General features: G+C 48.3%; 1 protein-coding gene and 3 pseudogenes across 1 annotated transcript; all 4 read right to left on the reverse strand.

Moving 5' to 3' along the window:
* Positions 1 to 1,303: 1,303 nt before the first annotated feature.
* On the reverse strand, positions 1,304 to 2,999 carry LOC121529814 (annotated as a pseudogene).
* Positions 3,000 to 4,666: 1,667 nt separating this feature from the next.
* Positions 4,667 to 6,350, reverse strand: LOC121529815 (annotated as a pseudogene).
* A 1,689-nt stretch (positions 6,351 to 8,039) lies between these two features.
* Positions 8,040 to 15,584, reverse strand: LOC121529816 (gelsolin-like). Its single transcript, XM_041817811.1, is given in 6 exon segments — positions 8,040 to 8,072; positions 8,823 to 9,394; positions 9,397 to 9,462; positions 9,465 to 9,707; positions 12,270 to 12,552; positions 15,144 to 15,584. Coding segments are annotated over 6 exon segments (1,638 nt in total).
* A 2,266-nt stretch (positions 15,585 to 17,850) lies between these two features.
* Positions 17,851 to 18,904, reverse strand: LOC108115898 (annotated as a pseudogene).
* Positions 18,905 to 25,614: the final 6,710 nt, after the last annotated feature.

Raw genomic sequence — 25,614 nt, forward strand, 5'->3', positions numbered from 1 at the left:
CAACCAAACAGGCAGATAAGAGAGAAAGGCTGTCAGACCAACAGGCAGACAGACAAGCAGACAGGCATTGAGGCAGACAGACAGAAAGACAAGCAGGCAGACTGACGGACTTACATACAGCAGAGCAGACGGACAAACAGACAGAAAGGCTGAAAAACAGGAATGCAGACAAGCAGGCAAATGGACAGACAAAACGTCAGATGGTCCGACAGGCAGTACCACTGCACACAGACAGGCAGACATACCGGCTAACGGATTGGAAGGCAAACAGAGAGGCAGACGGGCAGGCACACAGAAAGACATTCGGACAGACAGGCAGACAGACAGACAGAAAGACAAGCAGGCCGACTGACAGACAGTCAAACAGACAGCAAGGAAGATGGACAGGCAGACAGACAGACGGACATACAGCCAGGCAAAAAGACGGACAGGCATACGGATATGTCTGCCAAGCAGGCGGGCAGACAGACAGACAAACGGACAGACGAAAGCCAGACAGACAGACAGGCGGACGGGTACACAGACAAACAGACAGAAAAACAGACAGACAGACAGAAAAACAGACAGACAGAAAGACAAGCATGCATGCAGGCAGACAGACAAAGGGACAGACAGACGGACAGACATTCAACAGGCAGACAGACAGATGGACATACAGCCAGGCAGACAGAACCACAGACATACGGATAGGCATACAAGCAGACAGAAAGAAAAACAGGCGAATATACGGACAGGGAAATAGGCAGAAAGACAGACACTCAGGCAGACAGACAAAGAGGCAGAGAAAAAGGGTAGACAGACAGGCAGGCACACAGACAAACGGACAGGGAGACAGAGAGACAGTCAGGCAGATGGGCAGACAGGCTTACAGGAAGGCAGACAGACTACAAGGCAGACGGACAGGAAGATAGACAGGCAGGACAGACGGACTACAGCCAGGCAGAAAGACAGCAAGGCAGACGGAGAGGCAGACAGACAGGAAGACAGCCGAAAAGACAGACAGACGGACAGAGATACGGTAAGATAGGAAGACGGACCGACGACAGACAAGCGGACAGACAGCCAGACGGACCGACGACAGAAAAGAGGACTGACGGATAGACAGAAAAGCAGAAAGACATATAGGCAGAGAAGAAGTCAGAGAGAAAAGCAGTAAGACAGACAGACAAACAGATGGACAGGTAAACAGGCAGACAGATAGGGAGACAGACAGACAGATACATAATATATGCAAGGGACTTAACAATACATAACAAACTTGCATCGAAAGCACTGGCGGTGTTGTTTTAATCAAGTGTTTAAATCAGCGCGCTTTGGGCTTCGCTTGAATATACAGCTGTGGGTTAACAAGGAATTATACGTGGAACAGAGTGATCCTTTTCTGAGAGACAACCCTACCCTTATCTAGAAACTACAGATTTTCCTCATCAAACGCGTAAGAACCAACCCATAAGAAAAGCTCATTGCCAGCATCCATTAGCATGACGTCACCAGAGTCCAAGTCATCTTAATTGTTCTCAGCCACTTCCCTCAAACTTAATAATTCATTGGAGCTTAAACGGCAATAGAAAATGCGCGCCCAAGCTGCGATCGTACCAGCCTTTGCCTTATAACTCCTCCCAGAACTCATCTGACAAGCAGGCAAATGGACAGACAGAACGTCAGATGTTCCGACAGGCAGTCACACTGCACACAGACAGGCAGATATACCGGCTAACGGATTGGAAGGCAAACAGAGAGGCAGGCAAGCAGACAGACAGAAAGACAAGCAGGCCGACTGACAGACAGTCAAACAGACAGCAAGGAAGATGGACAGGCAGACAGACAGCCAGACAGACGGACATATAGCCAGGCAAAAAGACGGACAGACATACGGATATGTCTTCCAAGCAGGCGGGCAGACAGACAGACAAACGGACAGACGAAAGCCAGACAGACAGACAGGCGGACGGGTACACAGACAAAACAACAAACAGACAGAAAAACAGACAGACAGAAGGACAAGCATGCATGCAGGCAGACAGACAAAGGGACAGACAGACGGACATACCGCCGGCAGACAGACGGACAGACATACAACACGCAGACAGACAGACGGACATACAGCCAAGGCCAAGGATAAACTTTCAGCAGGTACCTCATTGGCATGCACATCGTTTTCTAAGGTACCTTGTATGCGGAAAAGTTGTGCAGCTACCGGGAGTGCCGTGTAGGATGTTATCAACTGACCTGTAAATGTCTTATAGAAGTGGCGAGGCTGGTGGCCATGGTTGACCAACACAAAAAGACCTTCCTGCTTTTCTGCGACATCTAGACCCATCTTCACGGCACCCTTCTCGTCGGCGGAGGAAGAGTTTATTCCCTGCCAAACATACGTTATGGAACCAGTGTCTCCGTTTTTGTCCTCATAGTTATAAGTGAGAACGTATGAAGCGATTCCCTGAAGGGGGACGCTCTCCTCAAAAGACACGGTGTTGGCCAAGATTTCATCAGAGCCCGTCTTCGTAACATACTGGGTAATACAGTTTTGACCATGATCAGGCATGAAGCCGAAGGCCCGACCTCTCTTCTTCATCTGAGACACCACAGCGTCGATTTGGTTGACATCTAGTGATTCATAAGAGCCGATGTCCAAAGCCGAGCTAATGAGACGACTATGCTCCATTCCAACATCTGCTTAAATGGTGCAGACTCAGCGCCTTCTACAATGCGGTGAAATTGAGTCCAGGCCGGGTATTTTTTGCTGCATCAGTCTTCTCCTTTTGAGAGGCGCCCTTTCCGACCCAAACGAATATTCCGGAACCGGTGTCGAGGATAAAGCATTCGTGTTTGTCAAGTGTATTCTGGGTTAATGGTTTTTGGCTAATTACTTCGACTTTCAGTTTGCCACTGGAGTCGCTTACCTTGTAGAGGACAGACTGCGGTGATAGACAGGCCGGCAGACGAACAGGTAGATCGAAAGTGTATACAGACAGACGGACAGACAGTCTGGCAGGCATACAGACAGACAGGTAGACAGAGAGACACTCAGACAGCTAGATAGACAAGCTTACAGGAAAGACTGAAAGGCAGACGGATAGACATACAGGCATGTGGACAGGCAGATAGACAGACAGACAGGCGGACAGAAATACAAACAAGCAAGCAGGCAGACAGACAGGCAGCCCGCGACGCGTCCCGGCCGGTCGGGAAGACAGAGAGGCAGACGGGGGAAACGGGCAGGCAAACAGACAGACAGACAGATAGGCAGACATACGGACAGACAGGCAGACAGGCAAGCAGAGAGACAGATAGGCAGCTAGACGGACAGAAAGGCAGGCATTCAGACAGTCAGGCAAACAACCAAACAGGCAGATAAGAGAGAAAGGCTGTCAGACCAAGAGGCAGACAGACAAGCAGACAGGCATTGAGGCAGACAGACAGAAAGACAAGCAGGCAGACTGACGGACTTACATACAGCAGAGCAGACGGACAAACAGACAGAAAGGCTGAAAAACAGGAATGCAGACAAGCAGGCAAATGGACAGACAAAACGTCAGATGGTCCGACAGGCAGTACCACTGCACACAGACAGGCAGACATACCGGCTAACGGATTGGAAGGCAAACAGAGAGGCAGACGGGCAGGCACACAGAAAGACATTCGGACAGACAGGCAGACAGACAGACAGAAAGACAAGCAGGCCGACTGACAGACAGTCAAACAGACAGCAAGGAAGATGGACAGGCAGACAGACAGACGGACATACAGCCAGGCAAAAAGACGGACAGGCATACGGATATGTCTGCCAAGCAGGCGGGCCAGCAAACGGACAGACGAAAGCCAGACAGACAGACAGGCGGACGGGTACACAGACAAACAGACAGAAAAACAGACAGACAGACAGAAAAACAGACAGACAGAAAGACAAGCATGCATGCAGGCAGACAGACAAAGGGACAGACAGACGGACAGACATTCAACAGGCAGACAGACAGATGGACATACAGCCAGGCAGACAGAACCACAGACATACGGATAGGCATACAAGCAGACAGAAAGAAAAACAGGCGAATATACGGACAGGGAAATAGGCAGAAAGACAGACACTCAGGCAGACAGACAAAGAGGCAGAGAAAAAGGGTAGACAGACAGGCAGGCACACAGACAAACGGACAGGGAGACAGAGAGACAGTCAGGCAGATGGGCAGACAGGCTTACAGGAAGGCAGACAGACTACAAGGCAGACGGACAGGAAGATAGACAGGCAGGACAGACGGACTACAGCCAGGCAGAAAGACAGCAAGGCAGACGGAGAGGCAGACAGACAGGAAGACAGCCGAAAAGACAGACAGACGGACAGAGATACGGTAAGACAGGAAGACGGACCGACGACAGACAAGCGGACAGACAGCCAGACGGACCGACGACAGAAAAGCGGACTGACGGATAGACAGAAAAGCAGAAAGACAGACCGCCAGGCAGATAAGCAGACTGACAGACATATAGGCAGAGAAGATGTCAGAGAGAAAAGCAGTAAGACAGACAGACAAACAGATGGACAGGTAAACAGGCAGACAGATAGGGAGACAGACAGACAGATACATAATATATGCAAGGGACTTAACAATACATAACAAACTTGCATCGAAAGCACTGGCGGTGTTGTTTTAATCAAGTGTTTAAATCAGCGCGCTTTGGGCTTCGCTTGAATATACAGCTGTGGGTTAACAAGGAATTATACGTGGAACAGAGTGATCCTTTTTTGAGAGACAACCCTACCCTTATCTAGAAACTACAGATTTTCCTCATCAAACGCGTAAGAACCAACCCATAAGAAAAGCTCATTGCCAGCATCCATTAGCATGACGTCACCAGAGTCCAAGTCATCTTAATTGTTCTCAGCCACTTCCTCAAACTTAATAATTCATTGGAGCTTAAACGGCAATAGAAAATGCGCGCCCAAGCTGCGATCGTACCAGCCTTTGCCTTATAACTCCTCCCAGAACTCATCTGACAAGCAGGCAAATGGACAGACAGAACGTCAGATGTTCCGACAGGCAGTCACACTGCACACAGACAGGCAGCCATACCGGCTAACGGATTGGAAGGCAAACAGAGAGGCAGGCAAGCAGACAGACAGACAGAAAGACAAGCAGGCCGACTGACAGACAGTCAAACAGACAGCAAGGAAGATGGACAGGCAGACAGACAGCCAGACAGACGGACATATAGCCAGGCAAAAGACGGCCAGACATACGGATATGTCTTCCAAACAGGCGGGCGGACAGACAGACAACCGGACAGACGAAAGCCAGACAGACAGACAGGAGGACGGGTACACAGACAAAACAACAAACAGACAGAAAAACAAGCATGCATGCAGGCAGACAAACAAAGGGACAGACAGACGGACATACCGCCGGCAGACAGACGGACAGACATACAACACGCAGACAGACAGACGGACATACAGCCAAGGCCAAGGTTAAACTTTCAGCAGGAACCTCATTGGCATGCACATCGTTTTCTAAGGTACCTTGTATGCGGAAAAAGTTGTGCAGCTACCGGGAGTACCGTGTAGGATGTTATCAACTGACCTGTAAATGTCTTATAGAAGTGGCGAGGCTGGTGGCCATGGTTGACCAACACAAAAAGACCTTCCTGCTTTTCTGCGACATCTAGACCCATCTTCACGGCACCCTTCTCGGCGGCGGAGGAAGAGTTTATTCCCTGCCAAACATACGTTATGGAACCAGTGTCTCCGTTTTTGTCCTCATAGTTATAAGTGAGAACGTATGAAGCGATTCCCTGAAGGGGGACGCTCTCCTCAAAAGACACGGTGTTGGCCAAGATTTCATCAGAGCCCGTCTTCGTAACATACTGGGTAATACAGTTTTGACCATGATCAGGCATGAAGCCGAAGGCCCGACCTCTCTTCTTCATCTGAGACACCACAGCGTCGATTTGGTTGACATCTAGTGATTCATAAGAGCCGATGTCCAAAGCCGAGCTAATGAGACGACTATGCTCCATTCCAACATCTGCTTAAATGGTGCAGACTCAGCGCCTTCTACAATGCGGTGAAATTGAGTCCAGGCCGGGTATTTTTTTGCTGCATCAGTCTTCTCCTTTTGAGAGGCGCCCTTTCCGACCCAAACGAATATTCCGGAACCGGTGTCGAGGATAAAGCATTCGTGCGTGTCAAGTGTATTCTGGGTTAATGATTTTTGGCTAATTACTTCGACTTTCAGTTTGCCACTGGAGTCGCTTACCTTGTAGAGGACAGACTGCGGTGATAGACAGGCCGGCAGACGAACAGGTAGATCGAAAGTGTATACAGACAGACGGACAGACAGTCTGGCAGGCATACAGACAGACAGGTAGACAGAGAGACACTCAGACAGCTAGATAGACAAGCTTACAGGAAAGACTGAAAGGCAGACGGATAGACATACAGGCATGTGGACAGGCAGATAGACAGACAGACAGGCGGACAGAAATACAAACAAGCAAGCAGGCAGACAGACAGGCAGCCACATAGCAGACAGACAAGCAGTCATACCGGCAAACGGATCAGAAGGAAGACAGAGAGGCAGGCGGGGAAACGGGCAGGCAAACAGACAGATAGGCAGACATACGGACAGACAGGCAGATAGGCAAGCAGAGAGACAGATAGGCAGCTAGACGGACAGAAAGGCAGGCATTCAGACAGTCAGGCAAACAACCAAACAGGCAGATAAGAGAGAAAGGCTGTCAGACCAACAGGCAGACAGACAAGCAGACAGGCATTGAGGCAGACAGACAGAAAGACAAGCAGGCAGACTGACGGACTTACATACAGCAGAGCAGACGGACAAACAGACAGAAAGGCTGAAAAACAGGAATGCAGACAAGCAGGCAAATGGACAGACAAAACGTCAGATGGCCCGACAGGCAGTACCACTGCACACAGACAGGCAGACATACCGGCTAACGGATTGGAAGGCAAACAGAGAGGCAGACGGGCAGGCACACAGAAAGACATTCGGACAGACAGGCAGACAGACAGACAGAAAGACAAGCAGGCCGACTGACAGACAGTCAAACAGACAGCAAGGAAGATGGACAGGCAGACAGACAGACGGACATACAGCCAGGCAAAAAGACGGACAGGCATACGGATATGTCTGCCAAGCAGGCGGGCAGACAGACAGACAAACGGACAGACGAAAGCCAGACAGACAGACAGGCGGACGGGTACACAGACAAACAGACAGAAAAACAGACAGACAGACAGAAAAACAGACAGACAGAAAGACAAGCATGCATGCAGGCAGACAGACAAAGGGACAGACAGACGGACAGACATTCAACAGGCAGACAGACAGATGGACATACAGCCAGGCAGACAGAACCACAGACATACGGATAGGCATACAAGCAGACAGAAAGAAAAACAGGCGAATATACGGACAGGGAAATAGGCAGAAAGACAGACACTCAGGCAGACAGACAAAGAGGCAGAGAAAAAGGGTAGACAGACAGGCAGGCACACAGACAAACGGACAGGGAGACAGAGAGACAGTCAGGCAGATGGGCAGACAGGCTTACAGGAAGGCAGACAGACTACAAGGCAGACGGACAGGAAGATAGACAGGCAGGACAGACGGACTACAGCCAGGCAGAAAGACAGCAAGGCAGACGGAGAGGCAGACTGACAGGAAGACAGCCGAAAAAGACAGACAGACGGACAGAGATACGGTAAGACAGGAAGACGGACCGACGACAGACAAGCGGACAGACAGCCAGACGGACCGACGACAGAAAAGCGGACTGACGGATAGACAGAAAAGCAGAAAGACAGACCGCCAGGCAGATAAGCAGACTGACAGACATATAGGCAGAGAAGATGTCAGAGAGAAAAGCAGTAAGACAGACAGACAAACAGATGGACAGGTAAACAGGCAGACAGATAGGGAGACAGACAGACAGATACATAATATATGCAAGGGACTTAACAATACATAACAAACTTGCATCGAAAGCACTGGCGGTGTTGTTTTAATCAAGTGTTTAAATCAGCGCGCTTTGGGCTTCGCTTGAATATACAGCTGTGGGTTAACAAGGAATTATACGTGGAACAGAGTGATCCTTTTTGAGAGACAACCCTACCCTTATCTAGAAACTACAGATTTTCCTCATCAAACGCGTAAGAACCAACCCATAAGAAAAGCTCATTGCCAGCATCCATTAGCATGACGTCACCAGAGTCCAAGTCATCTTAATTGTTCTCAGCCACTTCCTCAAACTTAATAATTCATTGGAGCTTAAACGGCAATAGAAAATGCGCGCCCAAGCTGCGATCGTACCAGCCTTTGCCTTATAACTCCTCCCAGAACTCATCTGACAAGCAGGCAAATGGACAGACAGAACGTCAGATGTTCCGACAGGCAGTCACACTGCACACAGACAGGCAGCCATACCGGCTAACGGATTGGAAGGCAAACAGAGAGGCAGGCAAGCAGACAGACAGAAAGACAAGCAGGCCGACTGACAGACAGTCAAACAGACAGCAAGGAAGATGGACAGGCAGACAGACAGCCAGACAGACGGACATATAGCCAGGCAAAAAGACGGCCAGACATACGGATATGTCTTCCAAACAGGCGGGCGGACAGACAGACAAACGGACAGACGAAAGCCAGACAGACAGACAGGCGGACGGGTACACAGACAAAACAACAAACAGACAGAAAAACAAGCATGCATGCAGGCAGACAAACAAAGGGACAGACAGACGGACATACCGCCGGCAGACAGACGGACAGACATACAACACGCAGACAGACAGACGGACATACAGCCAAGGCCAAGGTTAAACTTTCAGCAGGAACCTCATTGGCATGCACATCGTTTTCTAAGGTACCTTGTATGCGGAAAAGTTGTGCAGCTACCGGGAGTACCGTGTAGGATGTTATCAACTGACCTGTAAATGTCTTATAGAAGTGGCGAGGCTGGTGGCCATGGTTGACGAACACAAAAAGACCTTCCTGCTTTTCTGCGACATCTAGACCCATCTTCACGGCACCCTTCTCGGCGGCGGAGGAAGAGTTTATTCCCTGCCAAACATACGTTATGGAACCAGTGTCTCCGTTTTTGTCCTCATAGTTATAAGTGAGAACGTATGAAGCGATTCCCTGAATGGGGACGCTCTCCTCAAAAGACACGGTGTTGGCCAAGATTTCATCAGAGCCCGTCTTCGTAACATACTGGGTAATACAGTTTTGACCATGATCAGGCATGAAGCCGAAGGCCCGACCTCTCTTCTTCATCTGAGACACCACAGCGTCGATTTGGTTGACATCTAGTGATTCATAAGAGCCGATGTCCAAAGCCGAGCTAATGAGACGACTATGCTCCATTCCAACATCTGCTTAAATGGTGCAGACTCAGCGCCTTCTACAATGCGGTGAAATTGAGTCCAGGCCGGGTATTTTTTGCTGCATCAGTCTTCTCCTTTTGAGAGGCGCCCTTTCCGACCCAAACGAATATTCCGGAACCGGTGTCGAGGATAAAGCATTCGTGCGTGTCAAGTGTATTCTGGGTTAATGATTTTTGGCTAATTACTTCGACTTTCAGTTTGCCACTGGAGTCGCTTACCTTTGTAGAGGACAGACTGCGGTGATAGACAGGCCGGCAGACGAACAGGTAGATCGAAAGTGTATACAGACAGACGGACAGACAGTCTGGCAGGCATACAGACAGACAGGTGGACAGAGAGACACTCAGACAGCTAGATAGACAAGCTTACAGGAAAGACTGAAAGGCAGACGGATAGACATACAGGCATGTGGACAGGCAGATAGACAGACAGACAGGCGGACAGAAATACAAACAAGCAAGCAGGCAGACAGACAGGCAGCCACATAGCAGACAGACAAGCAGTCATACCGGCAAACGGATCAGAAGGAAGACAGAGAGGCAGACGGGGAAACGGACAGGCAAACAGACAGATAGGCAGACATACGGACAGACAGGCAGACAGGCAAGCAGAGAGACAGATAGGCAGCTAGACGGACAGAAAGGCAGGCATTCAGACAGTCAGGCAAACAACCAAACAGGCAGATAAGAGAGAAAGGCTGTCAGACCAACAGGCAGACAGACAAGCAGACAGGCATTGAGGCAGACAGACAGAAAGACAAGCAGGCAGACTGACGGACTTACATACAGCAGAGCAGACGGACAAACAGACAGAAAGGCTGAAAAACAGGAATGCAGACAAGCAGGCAAATGGACAGACACTGCACACAGACAGGCAGACATACCGGCTAACGGATTGGAAGGCAAACAGAGAGGCAGACGGGCAGGCACACAGAAAGACATTCGGACAGACAGGCAGACAGACAGACAGAAAGACAAGCAGGCCGACTGACAGACAGTCAAACAGACAGCAAGGAAGATGGACAGGCAGACAGACAGACGGACATACAGCCAGGCAAAAGATGGACAGGCATACGGATATGTCTGCCAAGCAGGCGGGCAGACAGACAGACAAACGGACAGACGAAAGCCAGACAGACAGACAGGCGGACGGGTACACAGACAAACAGACAGAAAAACAGACAGACAGACAGAAAAACAGACAGACAGAAAGACAAGCATGCATGCAGGCAGACAGACAAAGGGACAGACAGACGGACAGACATTCAACAGGCAGACAGACAGATGGACATACAGCCAGGCAGACAGAACCACAGACATACGGATAGGCATACAAGCAGACAGAAAGAAAAACAGGCGAATATACGGACAGGGAAATAGGCAGAAAGACAGACACTCAGGCAGAGAAAAAGGGTAGACAGACAGGCAGGCACACAGACAAACGGACAGGGAGACAGAGAGACAGTCAGGCAGATGGGCAGACAGGCTTACAGGAAGGCAGACAGACTACAAGGCAGACGGACAGGAAGATAGACAGGCAGGACAGACGGACTACAGCCAGGCAGAAAGACAGCAAGGCAGACGGAGAGGCAGACAGACAGGAAGACAGCCGAAAAGACAGACAGACGGACAGAGATACGGTAAGACAGGAAGACGGACCGACGACAGACAAGCGGACAGACAGCCAGACGGACCGACGACAGAAAAGCGGACTGACGGATAGACAGAAAATCAGAAAGACAGACCGCCAGGCAGATAAGCAGACTGACAGACATATAGGCAGAGAAAAGCAGTAAGACAGACAGACAAACAGATGGACAGGTAAACAGACAGACAGATCGGGAGACAGACAGACAGATACATAATATATGCAAGGGACTTAACAATACATAACAAACTTGCATCGAAAGCACTGGCGGTGTTGTTTTAATCAAGTGTTTAAATCAGCGCGCTTTGGGCTTCGCTTGAATATACAGCTGTGGGTTAACAAGGAATTATACGTGGAACAGAGTGATCCTTTTCTGAGAGACAGCCCTACCCTTATCTAGAAACTACAGATTTTCCTCATCAAACGCGTAAGAACCAACCCATAAGAATAGCTCATTGCCAGCATCCATTAGCATGACGTCACCAGAGTCCAAGTCATCTTAATTGTTCTCAGCCACTTCCTCAAACTTAATAATTCATTGGAGCTTAAACGGCAATAGAAAATGCGCGCCCAAGCTGCGATCGTACCAGCCTTTGCGTTATAACTCCTCCCAGAACTCATCTGACAAGCAGGCAAATGGACAGACAGAACGTCAGATGTTCCGACAGGCAGTCACACTGCACACAGACAGGCAGCCATACCGGCTAACGGATTGGAAGGCAAACAGAGAGGCAGGCAAGCAGACAGACAGAAAGACAAGCAGGCCGACTGACAGACAGTCAAACAGACAGCAAGGAAGATGGACAGGCAGACAGACAGCCAGACAGACGGACATATAGCCAGGCAAAAGACGGACAGACATACGGATATGTCTTCCAAGCAGGCGGGCGGACAGACAGACAAACGGACAGACGAAAGCCAGACAGACAGACAGGCGGACGGGTACACAGACAAAACAACAAACAGACAGAAAAACAGACAGACAGAAAGACAAGCATGCATGCAGGCAGACAGACAAAGGGACAGACAGACGGACATACCGCCGGCAGACAGACGGACAGACATACAACACGCAGACAGACAGACGGACATACAGCCAAGGCCAAGGTTAAACTTTCAGCAGGTACCTCATTGGCATGCACATCGTTTTCTAAGGTACCTTGTATGCGGAAAAGTTGTGCAGCTACCGGGAGTGCCGTGTAGGATGTTATCAACTGACCTGTAAATGTCTTATAGAAGTGGCGAGGCTCGTGGCCATGGTTGACCAACACAAAAAGACCTTCCTGCTTTTCTGCGACATCTAGACCCATCTTCACGGCACCCTTCTCGGCGGCGGAGGAAGAGTTTATTCCCTGCCAAACATACGTTATGGAACCAGTGTCTCCGTTTTTGTCCTCATAGTTATAAGTGAGAACGTATGAAGCGATTCCCTGAAGGGGGACGCTCTCCTCAAAAGACACGGTGTTGGCCAAGATTTCATCAGAGCCCGTCTTCGTAACATACTGGGTAATACAGTTTTGACCATGATCAGGCATGATCAGGCCGGCAGACGAACAGGTAGATCGAAAGTGTATACAGACAGACTGACAGACAGTCTGGCAGGCATACAGACAGACAGGTAGACAGAGAGACACTCAGACAGCTAGATAGACAAGCTTACAGGAAAGACTGAAAGGCAGACGGATAGACATACAGGCATGTGGACAGGCAGATAGACAGACAGACAGGCGGACAGAAATACAAACAAGCAAGCAGGCAGACAGACAGGCAGCCACATAGCAGACAGACAAGCAGTCATACCGGCAAACGGATCAGAAGGAAGACAGAGAGGCAGACGGGGAAACGGGCAGGCAAACAGACAGACAGACAGATAGGCAGACATACGGACAGACAGGCAGACATGCAAGCAGAGAGACAGATAGACAGCTAGACGGACAGAAAGGCAGGCATTCAGACAGTCAGGCAAACAACCAAACAGGCAGATAAGAGAGAAAGGCTGTCAGACCAACAGGCAGACAGACAAGCAGACAGGCATTGAGGCAGACAGACAGAAAGACAAGCAGGCAGACTGACGGACTTACATACAGCAGAGCAGACGGACAAACAGACAGAAAGGCTGAAAAACAGGAATGCAGACAAGCAGGCAAATGGACAGACAAAACGTCAGATGGCCCGACAGGCAGTACCACTGCACACAGACAGGCAGACATACCGGCTAACGGATTGGAAGGCAAACAGAGAGGCAGACGGGCAGGCACACAGAAAGACATTCGGACAGACAGGCAGACAGACAGACAGAAAGACAAGCAGGCCGACTGACAGACAGTCAAACAGACAGCAAGGAAGATGGACAGGCAGACAGACAGACGGACATACAGCCAGGCAAAAAGACGGACAGGCATACGGATATGTCTGCCAAGCAGGCGGGCCAAACGGACAGACGAAAGCCAGACAGACAGACAGGCGGACGGGTACACAGACAAACAGACAGAAAAACAGACAGACAGACAGAAAAACAGACAGACAGAAAGACAAGCATGCATGCAGGCAGACAGACAAAGGGACAGACAGACGGACAGACATTCAACAGGCAGACAGACAGATGGACATACAGCCAGGCAGACAGAACCACAGACATACGGATAGGCATACAAGCAGACAGAAAGAAAAACAGGCGAATATACGGACAGGGAAATAGGCAGAAAGACAGACACTCAGGCAGACAGACAAAGAGGCAGAGAAAAAGGGTAGACAGACAGGCAGGCACACAGACAAACGGACAGGGAGACAGAGAGACAGTCAGGCAGATGGGCAGACAGGCTTACAGGAAGGCAGACAGACTACAAGGCAGACGGACAGGAAGATAGACAGGCAGGACAGACGGACTACAGCCAGGCAGAAAGACAGCAAGGCAGACGGAGAGGCAGACAGACAGGAAGACAGCCGAAAAGACAGACAGACGGACAGAGATACGGTAAGACAGGAAGACGGACCGACGACAGACAAGCGGACAGACAGCCAGACGGACCGACGACAGAAAAGCGGACTGACGGATAGACAGAAAAGCAGAAAGACAGACCGCCAGGCAGATAAAGCAGACTGACAGACATATAGGCAGAGAAGATGTCAGAGAGAAAAGCAGTAAGACAGACAGACAAACAGATGGACAGGTAAACAGGCAGACAGATAGGGAGACAGACAGACAGATACATAATATATGCAAGGGACTTAACAATACATAACAAACTTGCATCGAAAGCACTGGCGGTGTTGTTTTAATCAAGTGTTTAAATCAGCGCGCTTTGGGCTTCGCTTGAATATACAGCTGTGGGTTAACAAGGAATTATACGTGGAACAGAGTGATCCTTTTTTGAGAGACAACCCTACCCTTATCTAGAAACTACAGATTTTCCTCATCAAACGCGTAAGAACCAACCCATAAGAAAAAGCTCATTGCCAGCATCCATTAGCATGACGTCACCAGAGTCCAAGTCATCTTAATTGTTCTCAGCCACTTCCTCAAACTTAATAATTCATTGGAGCTTAAACGGCAATAGAAAATGCGCGCCCAAGCTGCGATCGTACCAGCCTTTGCCTTATAACTCCTCCCAGAACTCATCTGACAAGCAGGCAAATGGACAGACAGAACGTCAGATGTTCCGACAGGCAGTCACACTGCACACAGACAGGCAGCCATACCGGCTAACGGATTGGAAGGCAAACAGAGAGGCAGGCAAGCAGACAGACAGAAAGACAAGCAGGCCGACTGACAGACAGTCAAACAGACAGCAAGGAAGATGGACAGGCAGACAGACAGCCAGACAGACGGACATATAGCCAGGCAAAAAGACGGACAGACATACGGATATGTCTTCCAAGCAGGCGGGCGGACAGACAGACAAACGGACAGACGAAAGCCAGACAGACAGACAGGCGGACGGGTACACAGACAAAACAACAAACAGAAAGAAAAACAGACAGACAGAAAGACAAGCATGCATGCAGGCAGACAGACAAAGGGACAGACAGACGGACATACCGCCGGCAGACAGACGGACAGACATACAACACGCAGACAGACAGACGGACATACAGCCAAGGCCAAGGTTAAACTTTCAGCAGGTACCTCATTGGCATGCACATCGCTTTCTACAGTGCCTCGTATGCGGAAAAGTTGTGCAGCTACCGGGAGTGCCGTGTAGGATGTTATCAACTGTCCTTTAAATATCTTATAGAAGTGGCGAGGCTCGTGGCCATGGTTGACCAACACAAAAAGACCTTCCTGCTTTTCTGCGACATCTAGACCCATCTTCACGGCACCCTTCTCGGCGGCGGAGGAAGAGTTTATTCCCTGCCAAACATACGTTATGGAACCAGTGTCTCCGTTTTTGTCCTCATAGTTATAAGTGAGAACGTATGAAGCGATTCCCTGAAGGGGGACGCTCTCCTCAAAAGACACGGTGTTGGCCAAGATTTCATCAGAGCCCGTCTTCGTAACATACTGGGTAATACAGTTTTGACCATGATCAGGCATGATCAGGCCGGCAGACGAACAGGTAGATCGAAAGTGTATACAGACAGACTGACAGACAGTCTGGCAGGCATACAGACAGACAGGTAGACAGAGAGACACTCAGACAGCTAGATAGACAAGCTTACAGGAAAGACTGAAAGGCAGACGGATAGACATACAGGCATGTGGACAGGCAGATAGACAGACAGACAGGCGGACAGAAATACAAACAAGCAAGCAGGCAGACAGACAGGCAGCCACATAGCAGACAGACAAGCAGTCATACCGGCAAACGGATCAGATGGAAAACAGAGAAGCAGACGGGGAAATGGGCAGGCAAACAGACAGACAAACAGATAGGCAGACATACGGACCGACAGGCAGACAGGCAAGCAGAGAGACAGATAGGCAGCTAGACGGACAGAAAGGCAGGCATTCAGACAGTCAGGCAAACAACCAAACAGGCAGATAAGAGAGAAAGGCCGTCAGACCAACAGGCAGACAGACAAGCAGACAGGCATTGAGGCAGACAGACAGAAAGACAAGCAGGCAAATGGACAGACAAAACGTCAGATTGTCCGACAGGCAGTACAACTGCACACATACAGGCATACCGGCTAACGAATTGGAAGGCAAACAGAGAGGCAGACGGGCAGGCACACAGACAGACATACGGACAGACAGGCAGACAGACAGGCAGACAGACAGGCAGACAGACAGACAGAAAGACAAGCAGGCCGACTGACAGACAGTCAAACAGACAGCAAGGAAGATGGACAGGCAGACAGACAGACGGACATACAGCCAGGGAAAAAGACGGACAGACATACGGATATGTCTGCCAAGCAGGCGGGCAGACAGACACACAAACGGACAGACGAAAGCCAGAGAGACAGACAGGCGGACGGGTGCACAGACAGACAGAAAAACAGACAGACAGAAAGACAAGCATGCATGCAGGCAGACAGACAAAGGGACAGACAGACGGACAGACATTCAACAGGCAGACAGACAGACGGACATACAGCCAGGCAGACAGAACCACAGACATTCGGATAGGCATACAAGCAGACAGAAAGAAAAACAGGCGAATATACGGACAGGGAAATAGGCAGAAAGGCAGACATTCAGGCAGACAGACAAAGAGGCAGAGAAAAAGGGTAGACAGACAGGCAGGCACACAGACAGACGGACAGGGAGACAGAGAGACAGTCAGACAGATGGGCAGACAGGCTTACAGGAAGGCAGACAGACTACAAGGCAGACGGACAGGAAGACAGACAGGACTACAGCCAGGCAGAAAGACAGCAAGGCAGACGGAGAGGCAGACAGACAGGAAGACAGCCGAAAAGACAGACAGACAGACAGAGATACGGTCAGACAGGCAGACGGACCGACGACAGACAAGCGGACAGACAGCCAGACGGACCGACGACAGAAAAGCGGACTGACGGCTAGACAGAAAAGCGGAAAGACAGACGGCCAGGCAGATAAGCAGACTGACAGATATGCAGGCAGACAGGCATTCAGAGTGTCAGGCAAACAGTCATACGGCAGAGAAGAAGTAAGAGAGAAAGGCAGTAAGACAGACAGACAAACAGATGGACAGGTAAACAGGCAGACAGATAGGGAGATAGACAGACAGATACATAATATATGCAAGGGACTTAACAATACATAACAAACTAGCATCGAAAGCACCGGCGGTGTTGTTTTAATCAAGTGTTTAAATCAGCGCGCTTTTGGCTCCGCTTGAATATACAGCTGTGGGCTAACAAAGAATTATATGTGGAACAGAGTGATCCTTTTCTGAGAGACAACCCTACCCTTATCTAGAAACTACAGATTTTCCTCATCAAACGCGTAAGAACCAACCCATAAGAATAGCTCATTGCCAGCATCCATTAGCATGACGTCACCAGAGTCCAAGTCATCTTAATTGTTCTCAGCCACTTCCTCGAACTTAATAATTCATTGGTGCTTAAACGGCAATAGAAAATGCGCGCCCAAGCTGCGATCGTACCAGCCTTTGCCTTATAACTCCTCCCAGAACTCATCTGACTTCTCCACATGCCGTACAGGATCAACAGCAGACGGACAGACAGAAAGAAAAGCTGGCAGGCGGACAGGCAAACAGACATACAGGCAGACAAGAAGTCAGAGAGAAAGACAGACATGTAGACAGACAAACAGACGGACAGACAAGCAGGCAGACAGATAAGAAGACAGACGTACGGGCAGACAGACGGACAGGCAGGCAGACAGATACATAATATATGCAAGGGCCTTAACAAGTCGTGCAAGAGCCAACCCATAAGTAGAGCTCATCTCCAGCATCCATTAGCATGATATCATCGGAGTCCAAGTCCTCTTGTTCGTACTTAGCCACTTCCTCAAATTTAATAAATTCATTTGAGCTTAAACGGCAATAAAAAGGCGCGGCTCCAGCAGCAGTGCCCCTGGATCGCTCAAGCTCCGATCGTCCTGGCCTTCGCCATTTAACTCCTCCCAGAACTCATCTGATTCCGCACCCTCCTCCACAACCTCAAACTCAAGGTCATCCCAGTACAGGGAGAAGCGATTTAGGGCACCTCTTTTCTCAAAGGCAGATGCGCCCATACCGTTCCAAATATATATCCTGTTGGACTGTCCAGAAAGAAAGACACAGACATCACGCGAAGCCAAGGATAAACTTTCAGCAGGTACCTCATTGGCATGCACATCGTTTTCTAAGGTACCTTGTATGCGGAAAAGTTGTGCAGCTACAGGGAGTGCCGTGTAGGATATTATCAACTGTCCTTTAAATATCTTATAGAAGTGGCGAGGCTCGTGGCCATGGTTGACCAACACAAAAATACCTTCCTGCTTTTTTGCCCGCTTCTGGGCGGCAGAGGAAGAGTTTATTCCCTGCCAAACATACGTTATGGAACCAGTGTCTCCGTTGTCCTCATAGTTATAAGTGAGAACGTATGAAGCGATTCCCTGAAGGGGGACGCTCTCCTCAAAAGACACGGTGTCGGCCAAGATTTCATCAGAGCCCGTCTTCGTAACATACTGGGTAATGGTTTCAATACAGTTTTGACCATGATCAGGCATGAAGTCGACCTCCGCTCTTCTTCATCTGAGACACCACAGCGTCGATTTGGTCGACATCATTCATAAGAGCCGAAGTCCAAAGCCGAGCGAATGAGACGACTATGCTCCATTCCACCATCACGCCAGGTAGCAGGCGAATATACGGACAGGGAAGTAGGCAGAAAGACAGACAGCCATGCAGGCAGACAGACAACGAGGCAGAGAAAAAGGGTAGACAGACAGGCAGGCATACAGGCAGACGGCATGGAGTCAGAGAAACAGTCAGACAGATAGACAGACAGGCTTACAGGATGGCAGACGGACAGAAAGACAGACAGCTTGAAATACAGACATACGGACAGACAGGCAGACGGACCGACGGCAGACAAGCAGTCAGACAAAAAAGCAGAATGTCAGACCGACAGGCAGAAAAGCAGACTGACAGACATGCAGACAAGCAGGCAGCAGCAGACAGACAGACAGAAATATATACAGAAAAGCAGACAGACATTCAGGCAGACAGACAGAAAACCAAGCGGGAAGGCAGACGGGCATTCAGACAGTCAGGCCAACAGACAGACAGAAAGGCAGACGAACCGACAGATAGATAGGCAGTCACACAGCAGACAGACAGGTAGACGTACCGGCAAACGGATCGAAAGACAAACAGACTGTCAGTCGGGCGGACACACAGATAACCAGTAAGACGAACAGAAAGGCAGGCAGGCAGGCAGACAGATATACCGACAGGTAGACGTACAGACAGACGGAGAGACAGAACTCCAGATAGGCAGACGGACAGACAGACAGACAAACACACAGACAGGAAGACAGACAGAAAGACAGACAGGCAGGCATTCAGAAAGTCAGGAAAACAGTCATACGGCAGACAAGAAGTCAGAGAGAAAGGCAGTAAGACAGACAGGCAGACAGACAAACAGACGGACAGACAAGCAGACAGACAGATAAGAAGACAGACGGGCAGACAGACGGACAGGCAGACAGACAGATACATAATACATGCAAGGGTCTTAACAATACATAACAAACAAACATAAAATGCACTGGCGGTGTTGTTTTAATCAAGTGTTTAAATCAACGACCACTTACCTTCCAGTAAGTGTTATCTCAGCTAGGAAACATGCGCTCGAAAACTTTGGGCTCCTTGCCCTGAAGGCCGCGAATGATGATCACCGTGTTGATGGAGCACGCTATGGACTGCGCTCGAATATACAGCTGTGGGTTAACAAAGAATTATAAATGGATCAGAGTGATCCTTTTCTGAGAGACAACCCTATCCGTATCTAGAAATTACGATTTTTCGTCATCTAATGCTTAAGAACCAACCCATTAGTAGAGCTCATGGCCAGCATCCATTAGCATGACGTCATCAGAGTCCAAGTCCTCTTGATTGTACTCAGCCACTTCCTCAAACTTAATAATTCATTGGAGCTTAAACGGCAATGGAAAAGGCGTTCCCAAACTGCGTACCGGCTGTTTTGAGGAGGGCATTAATTTATGCCACCTGTTTCTAAATATTTTGCAACTTAAAATTGCACGAAAAAATGCGGTACCGTGAACGGTGAAAAAGAACATGCCAAAAGAGTGTTTTTCATAAATTTAATTGCGACTGCGTTTCTACAGCGATAAAGAACGAATGTGTGGGGGCGAGCCGACCGATCATCGACTCGCGAGCGCTAATCTTGGCTTGTCTTAAAATAATTGATTACAGTGAAGCAAATTTTGCTATTAGCTTGATGACCGCTTCCGACATACTCCCCCCGTTGGAAGAGCCATACTTCTAAGCGAAGTGCTTTCAAGGGGCAGCACAGCTAATTTCCTTGTTGCCCGGTTGCACAATCCAGAGTTAGTGCGGATCACCGCAATTCGATCGACGCCGTCATCTCCAGAGACAGTGCTCTCCACCCCGCGAAGGCGACACCGCAAGGGGGCTAAATTGTCATCCTTGATTAGGACTATGCTGCCTGGCTGTACGTTGTGCTCGAGGGAGCGCCGAGAGGGTCGGCGTGCTCGAGATTTTCTGGTATCTTCCACTCAGATGGGTTAAGGTAGAACTGTGGGTGATAATCGGGGATTGTCCGGGTAACGGTGGTAGTTCCTACAGCTGCCAGATCTGCATTGCCCTAAGCTGTGTCCCTTCCGTAGGCAATTTAAACAAAAGTGCAACCTTTTTGCTTCGTTGTAGCGCTGAGTTGGAGACAATCCTAGAAGCTCTGGTCATTTCGTCAAATAATTGTCCCTTGACCCACATAGTACACACGATGGCAATGTCGCAAACGAAGCGATAGGCGCGGTGTGATGACTTCTACTAGCTAGATTTCCCACCGGTTCGCTAGGTGTATGGTCTACCATTGCGCATTCCAAATTCTCCATCATGCGGCATTGAAGATCCAAAAATGTGGAAAATGTATCCCAATTCGGCAACTTCTTTGCAGGCAACCCTTCCTCCCACCTCTTCTGGTTCCGATGGTCCAGCTTTGAAGAGATAAGATGGATCAAAACACCGTCAAGAATTTCCTGCGTAGTTGCCATAGCACTGAGGACGCGCAAGTGTGAATTTGCCTTGTCGCTCTATTGCCTCAAACCACTTGCTGATCCCTTCTCCACATGATAGCTTGAATAATGACCGAACGTGAGCCTGGAAATGTAACAATTTATTATCAAAACGTAAAATCAATAGATCTAAGGCCCTGTCATGATTCCTCTCAGTGGGTTCCAGGGATCGAATTGTGTCCAACGCTGCGCCATACAAGCAAGATGCTGGAATTTTTCTACATTTGACAAGTCCTTGTTTGTTCACACCACCGTGTTGAACAAAGCGTAGAAGTCTAGCTAATCGATGTATGATCCTCCAAATCGCGGAAGATGAAATTCCGGCAGTCTGGTAGGCCTAGAATTGCGCTTGAAGACGGAACTGATACCATGCAATTCGGTTGAACTTGCCATGGACGTTCTCCTTTAGCTGTTCAGCGCGCGTCGGATTCCATCTCCGCGATCACTAGCCGTTCGAGGTTTAGTTGAGAGCAGTCGAAGTCGGAATTCATCCGTTCGACTAACTCTAAACGCACCTGCAAGTCACTCTCATCGAACTTTACCAACTGTTCATCACTCAAGAATGCACTTAATGCCACGGAGTTTGACTTTGCCCGATAAAAGTCTTCGCTATCTGGGGCAAGTTGCACAAGTTCCGTTTTATTTGATTCCGACATTTCGAATTAATTTTGGAATGGGTATACAAAAGTCACTACGCAAACTTTCCGATGCACTTGACTAACGGCGACGAAAGCGAGAATAGAAGTGGCGGGTAGTTCGGAACCGAAAAACGAAAAAACCTCCGCTTAGCAACCGAAATTATGTAACACTCGGCGTTGTGTATAAGTTTTTGAAATATACAGCAGCCGATGCTGCCTGCAGCTTTGGTTTGCAGGTATAAGCGAATACCGTACAAACGATGCGAATTGAGTTTGTTGGCCTTTACACCGAATTGTGTAAGAGGCGCTTGGAATTATTAAAACGATATTTAATAATTTCTTAACTTTCACACGCGTTCACGATCACGTCGGGGTCACCAATGTTTTGAGGAGGGCATTAATTTATGCCACCTGGTTCTAAATATTGTAAGGATGCTAATCACGGGCCAGGGTATAAACTTCAGTCAGCCCAGCGTCCTCTACAGAAATATTTATAAATACTGAGACAGGCAGGAAAAAGAAGGCGAGATGTGCGTGTGAGGTGAATTTTCGAGGTGGAGTTGGGCGGGCGGCCGATCCTGTCACCCGGCAATCGGTTGTCCGGCCCCGTCAGCCGGGTGCCGGTGCCCTTTCTGTCCTTTAAATATCTTATAGAGAAACAGAAAGACAGATAGACAGGCTGGCAGGCAGTACAGTAACTTTACATAAGATATGCAAAGGTCTTAACAATACATAACAAACACAGTTTTTTTGGCACATTTTATTCAGAAGTATTTAGAATGTTTTACACCTCATTGTTGGCATCAAAAACACTTCGCTTTATGTCTTCATAGGAGGGCAAGTTCTGTAGAAAAAATCGTTTCAATTCTAACAAATTTTAAATATCGAAAGCATATGGTCTGGTTAATGTATTTTTAATGAACTAGCGGTATTAGTTTAATCAAGTGTCTAAATTGACAATCACCTACATTCCAGTAATTTTTATCCCAGCTAGGAAACATTTTTTTTTTTTTTTTTTTTTTTTTATTATAGCTTTGCTTGTATTTAATGAATCTACTCTTACTTTTGAGACTAACAATAAGTTGACGAATCTTAACATTAAAATTTAACTAACAGTATACTAAGACTGCATTTTGGTTGCGCGTCCCTCAGGTCGGTCGCTGGGTGGGTAGGTCATTGCTTGTTAGACCTCTCGCCAGGTGGTTAGGGTGCACCGATAGCTTGGTGAAGTACTTTACCTTTTGTTCTGCGATCACTTCTTTTACTGGTTGAATGTTTATGTCGCGGTGTATGTTTTCGTTGCGAACGTACCACGGTGCCCCGGTGATTGTTCTCAGGATCTTCGACTGAACTCTCTGAACAGTGTCAATTTTGCTATTGCTGGCGTTCCCCCATAACTGGGAGCCATACATCCATATAGGTTTTAGTACCAAGTTGTACAGCATGATTTTATATTCAAGGCTAAGAGGTGACCGGGCGTTGATAAGCCAATGAAGGCTGCTGGCTTTTAGCTTTAAGTGTGTTCTTTTGGCTTCAATGTGCCGGCGCCATGTCGAGATGTACTCCTAGGTAAGTTACTTCGTTTGCTTGTGGGAGTAGAGTGTTGTTTAACGTAATCGGCGGGCAGTTTTGCCTGTTCAGAGTGAACGTAACGTGTTTGCATTCTAGTTCGTTCACTTTAATTCGCCAATCTGATAGCCATTTTTCAACATCGACCATATGACGAGCTAGCTGCGCAGTTGCTTGAATCGGGCATTTAGAACGCCTAAGAATATCTGTGTCATCGGCAAACGTAGATGTAGTTAAACGTGTGCTTGTCGGGATGTCTGCTGTGTAGAGGACATATAGTGTTGGCCCTAGCACGCTACCTTGAGGAACTCCAGCTCCAACAGTGTAATCATCAGATATAGCAGTGTTGCACCTCACAACAAATTTTCTGTCGTGAAGGTAAGACTCTAAAATCTTGTGGGTGCTGTAGGGGAGCATTGTCTTGATCTTGTACATTAGACCTTCTAGCCAGACTCTATCAAATTCTTGAGAGACATCTAAAAATATGGCAGTACAGTACTCTCGTTTTTCGAAAGCGTTTCGAATTTCTGATGTTATCCGATTGACCTGCTCAATTGTTTCATGCTTTTCACGAAACCCAAATTGGTGTGACGGGGATCCTTCCTGGATTCTCAGGTATGTGTTTATCCGAGTTAGGCTTTTTTCAAAGAGTTTAGATAGGCAAGAAAGTAGGCTTATAGGTCCATACGACGTGGGGATAGTGCGGACTTTCCCCGGCTTTGCTATCATTATTACAACTGACTTTTTCCATCTCACTGGAAAGTGGCCAAGTCTAGCGATGGCATTAAAGAGCTGGGTGAGAGTGCAAACGGCGCAGTATGGGAGCTCAATGATCATTTTGGGAGTTATGAGGTCGCAGCCCGGGGATTTTTTCGGATTCAGTTGTCTTTTGATGATGTTTACGATTTCGTTTGGGCGAAACTCAATTGGCTCATGTTGAGGCTGGGGCTCATATGATAGAGTAGGCAATGTAAACGCAATAGTGGCAGGATTTGGTTGGAAGATATTTTTAAGGTGGTTGGCAAACGTGCTGGCTTGGTCTGCTTCACTGCGCGCCCATCCGCCTGTGGAATTTCTAATAGGCATCACGGTTTCTTTCGGTGAGCTCAGAGTTGGGTGAGCTCTCCATAGTGAGTGTTTTGTACTATTGGTTGACAATTGCTCAATGTAGCGACGGTGGACATATGTTTCTTCTTGCTGTAGAGCTTGAGCAAGTTGACGTGAGGCATGTTTTAAGCTTTGCTTAGCAGATGGCGATCTGTGAAATTGCCATGCTAGACGTAAGCGTCGCTTTTCGAAGACGAGCTGTTCGATTTGTAGATTTGACTTCTTTTGATTGCATTGTGTGTTTATAGTATGAGGTGTTGAAACTCGAGCATTAACAAAACTGTCTACGTTGGCTTCATCGCTGAGGTGAGGACTTAGCTCAATGTGTGAGCTAATATACTTCCTGTACTTAACCCAATTGGTTTTATGTGAGGTCAGTTTTAATGGTTGATCCCATGTTCCTGGATGTCGGAGTAGAGTAAAAAGGACAGGCGAGTGATCAGATGAAAGATCCGAAAGGCATTCGGCGCTTATCATGTTTTTAGGAATGTTTTCGGTTATCGCAAAGTCTATTAAATCCGGAAGTTTCTTTGGGTCTGCCGGCCAGTATGTTGGTGTGCCAGAGGAAACATAGTCGAGCTTGTTCTTGGCTTTGATAATTGCATTATAGAGCTGCTTTCCTTTTGGAGTCACGAGACGAGATCCCCAGTGTGTGTGCTTGGCATTGTAGTCTCCTGCTGCTATGAAGTGGTCTCCGAGTGAGTTGAAAAACTGCATAAACTCATCTTCGGCTATGGTGAAGCGTCGGGGGCAGTATACGGCGGCTAGCATTAATTGCTTGCCAGTATGTAGGTATATATTTATGGATGTGGCCTGTAGGTAGTTTTTAGCAAATTTCATATGAGCAAATTTCATATTAATGCGGCTTCTGGATGGTTTGTTCCATAGAATGAATATCCTCGTAGTTGAAAATTGTATCTGTTTGTAAGATGTATTTCTGAAATCAGCATTACGTCGATTTGATTGTCTAGTAGGAATTGCGCTAACTCGAGTTTATGCTGCGAAACGCGTTCCACGTAGATATTCGTAGGGAAGTCATTATTTGGATTGTTGTGAAACCAGCATTTGTATTAATAGATTTTGGTTTC

The sequence above is a fragment of the Drosophila eugracilis genome, unplaced genomic scaffold, assembly GCF_018153835.1.
Source record: "Drosophila eugracilis isolate 14026-0451.02 unplaced genomic scaffold, ASM1815383v1 contig_1903, whole genome shotgun sequence".
Classification (NCBI taxonomy): Eukaryota; Metazoa; Arthropoda; class Insecta; order Diptera; family Drosophilidae; genus Drosophila; species Drosophila eugracilis.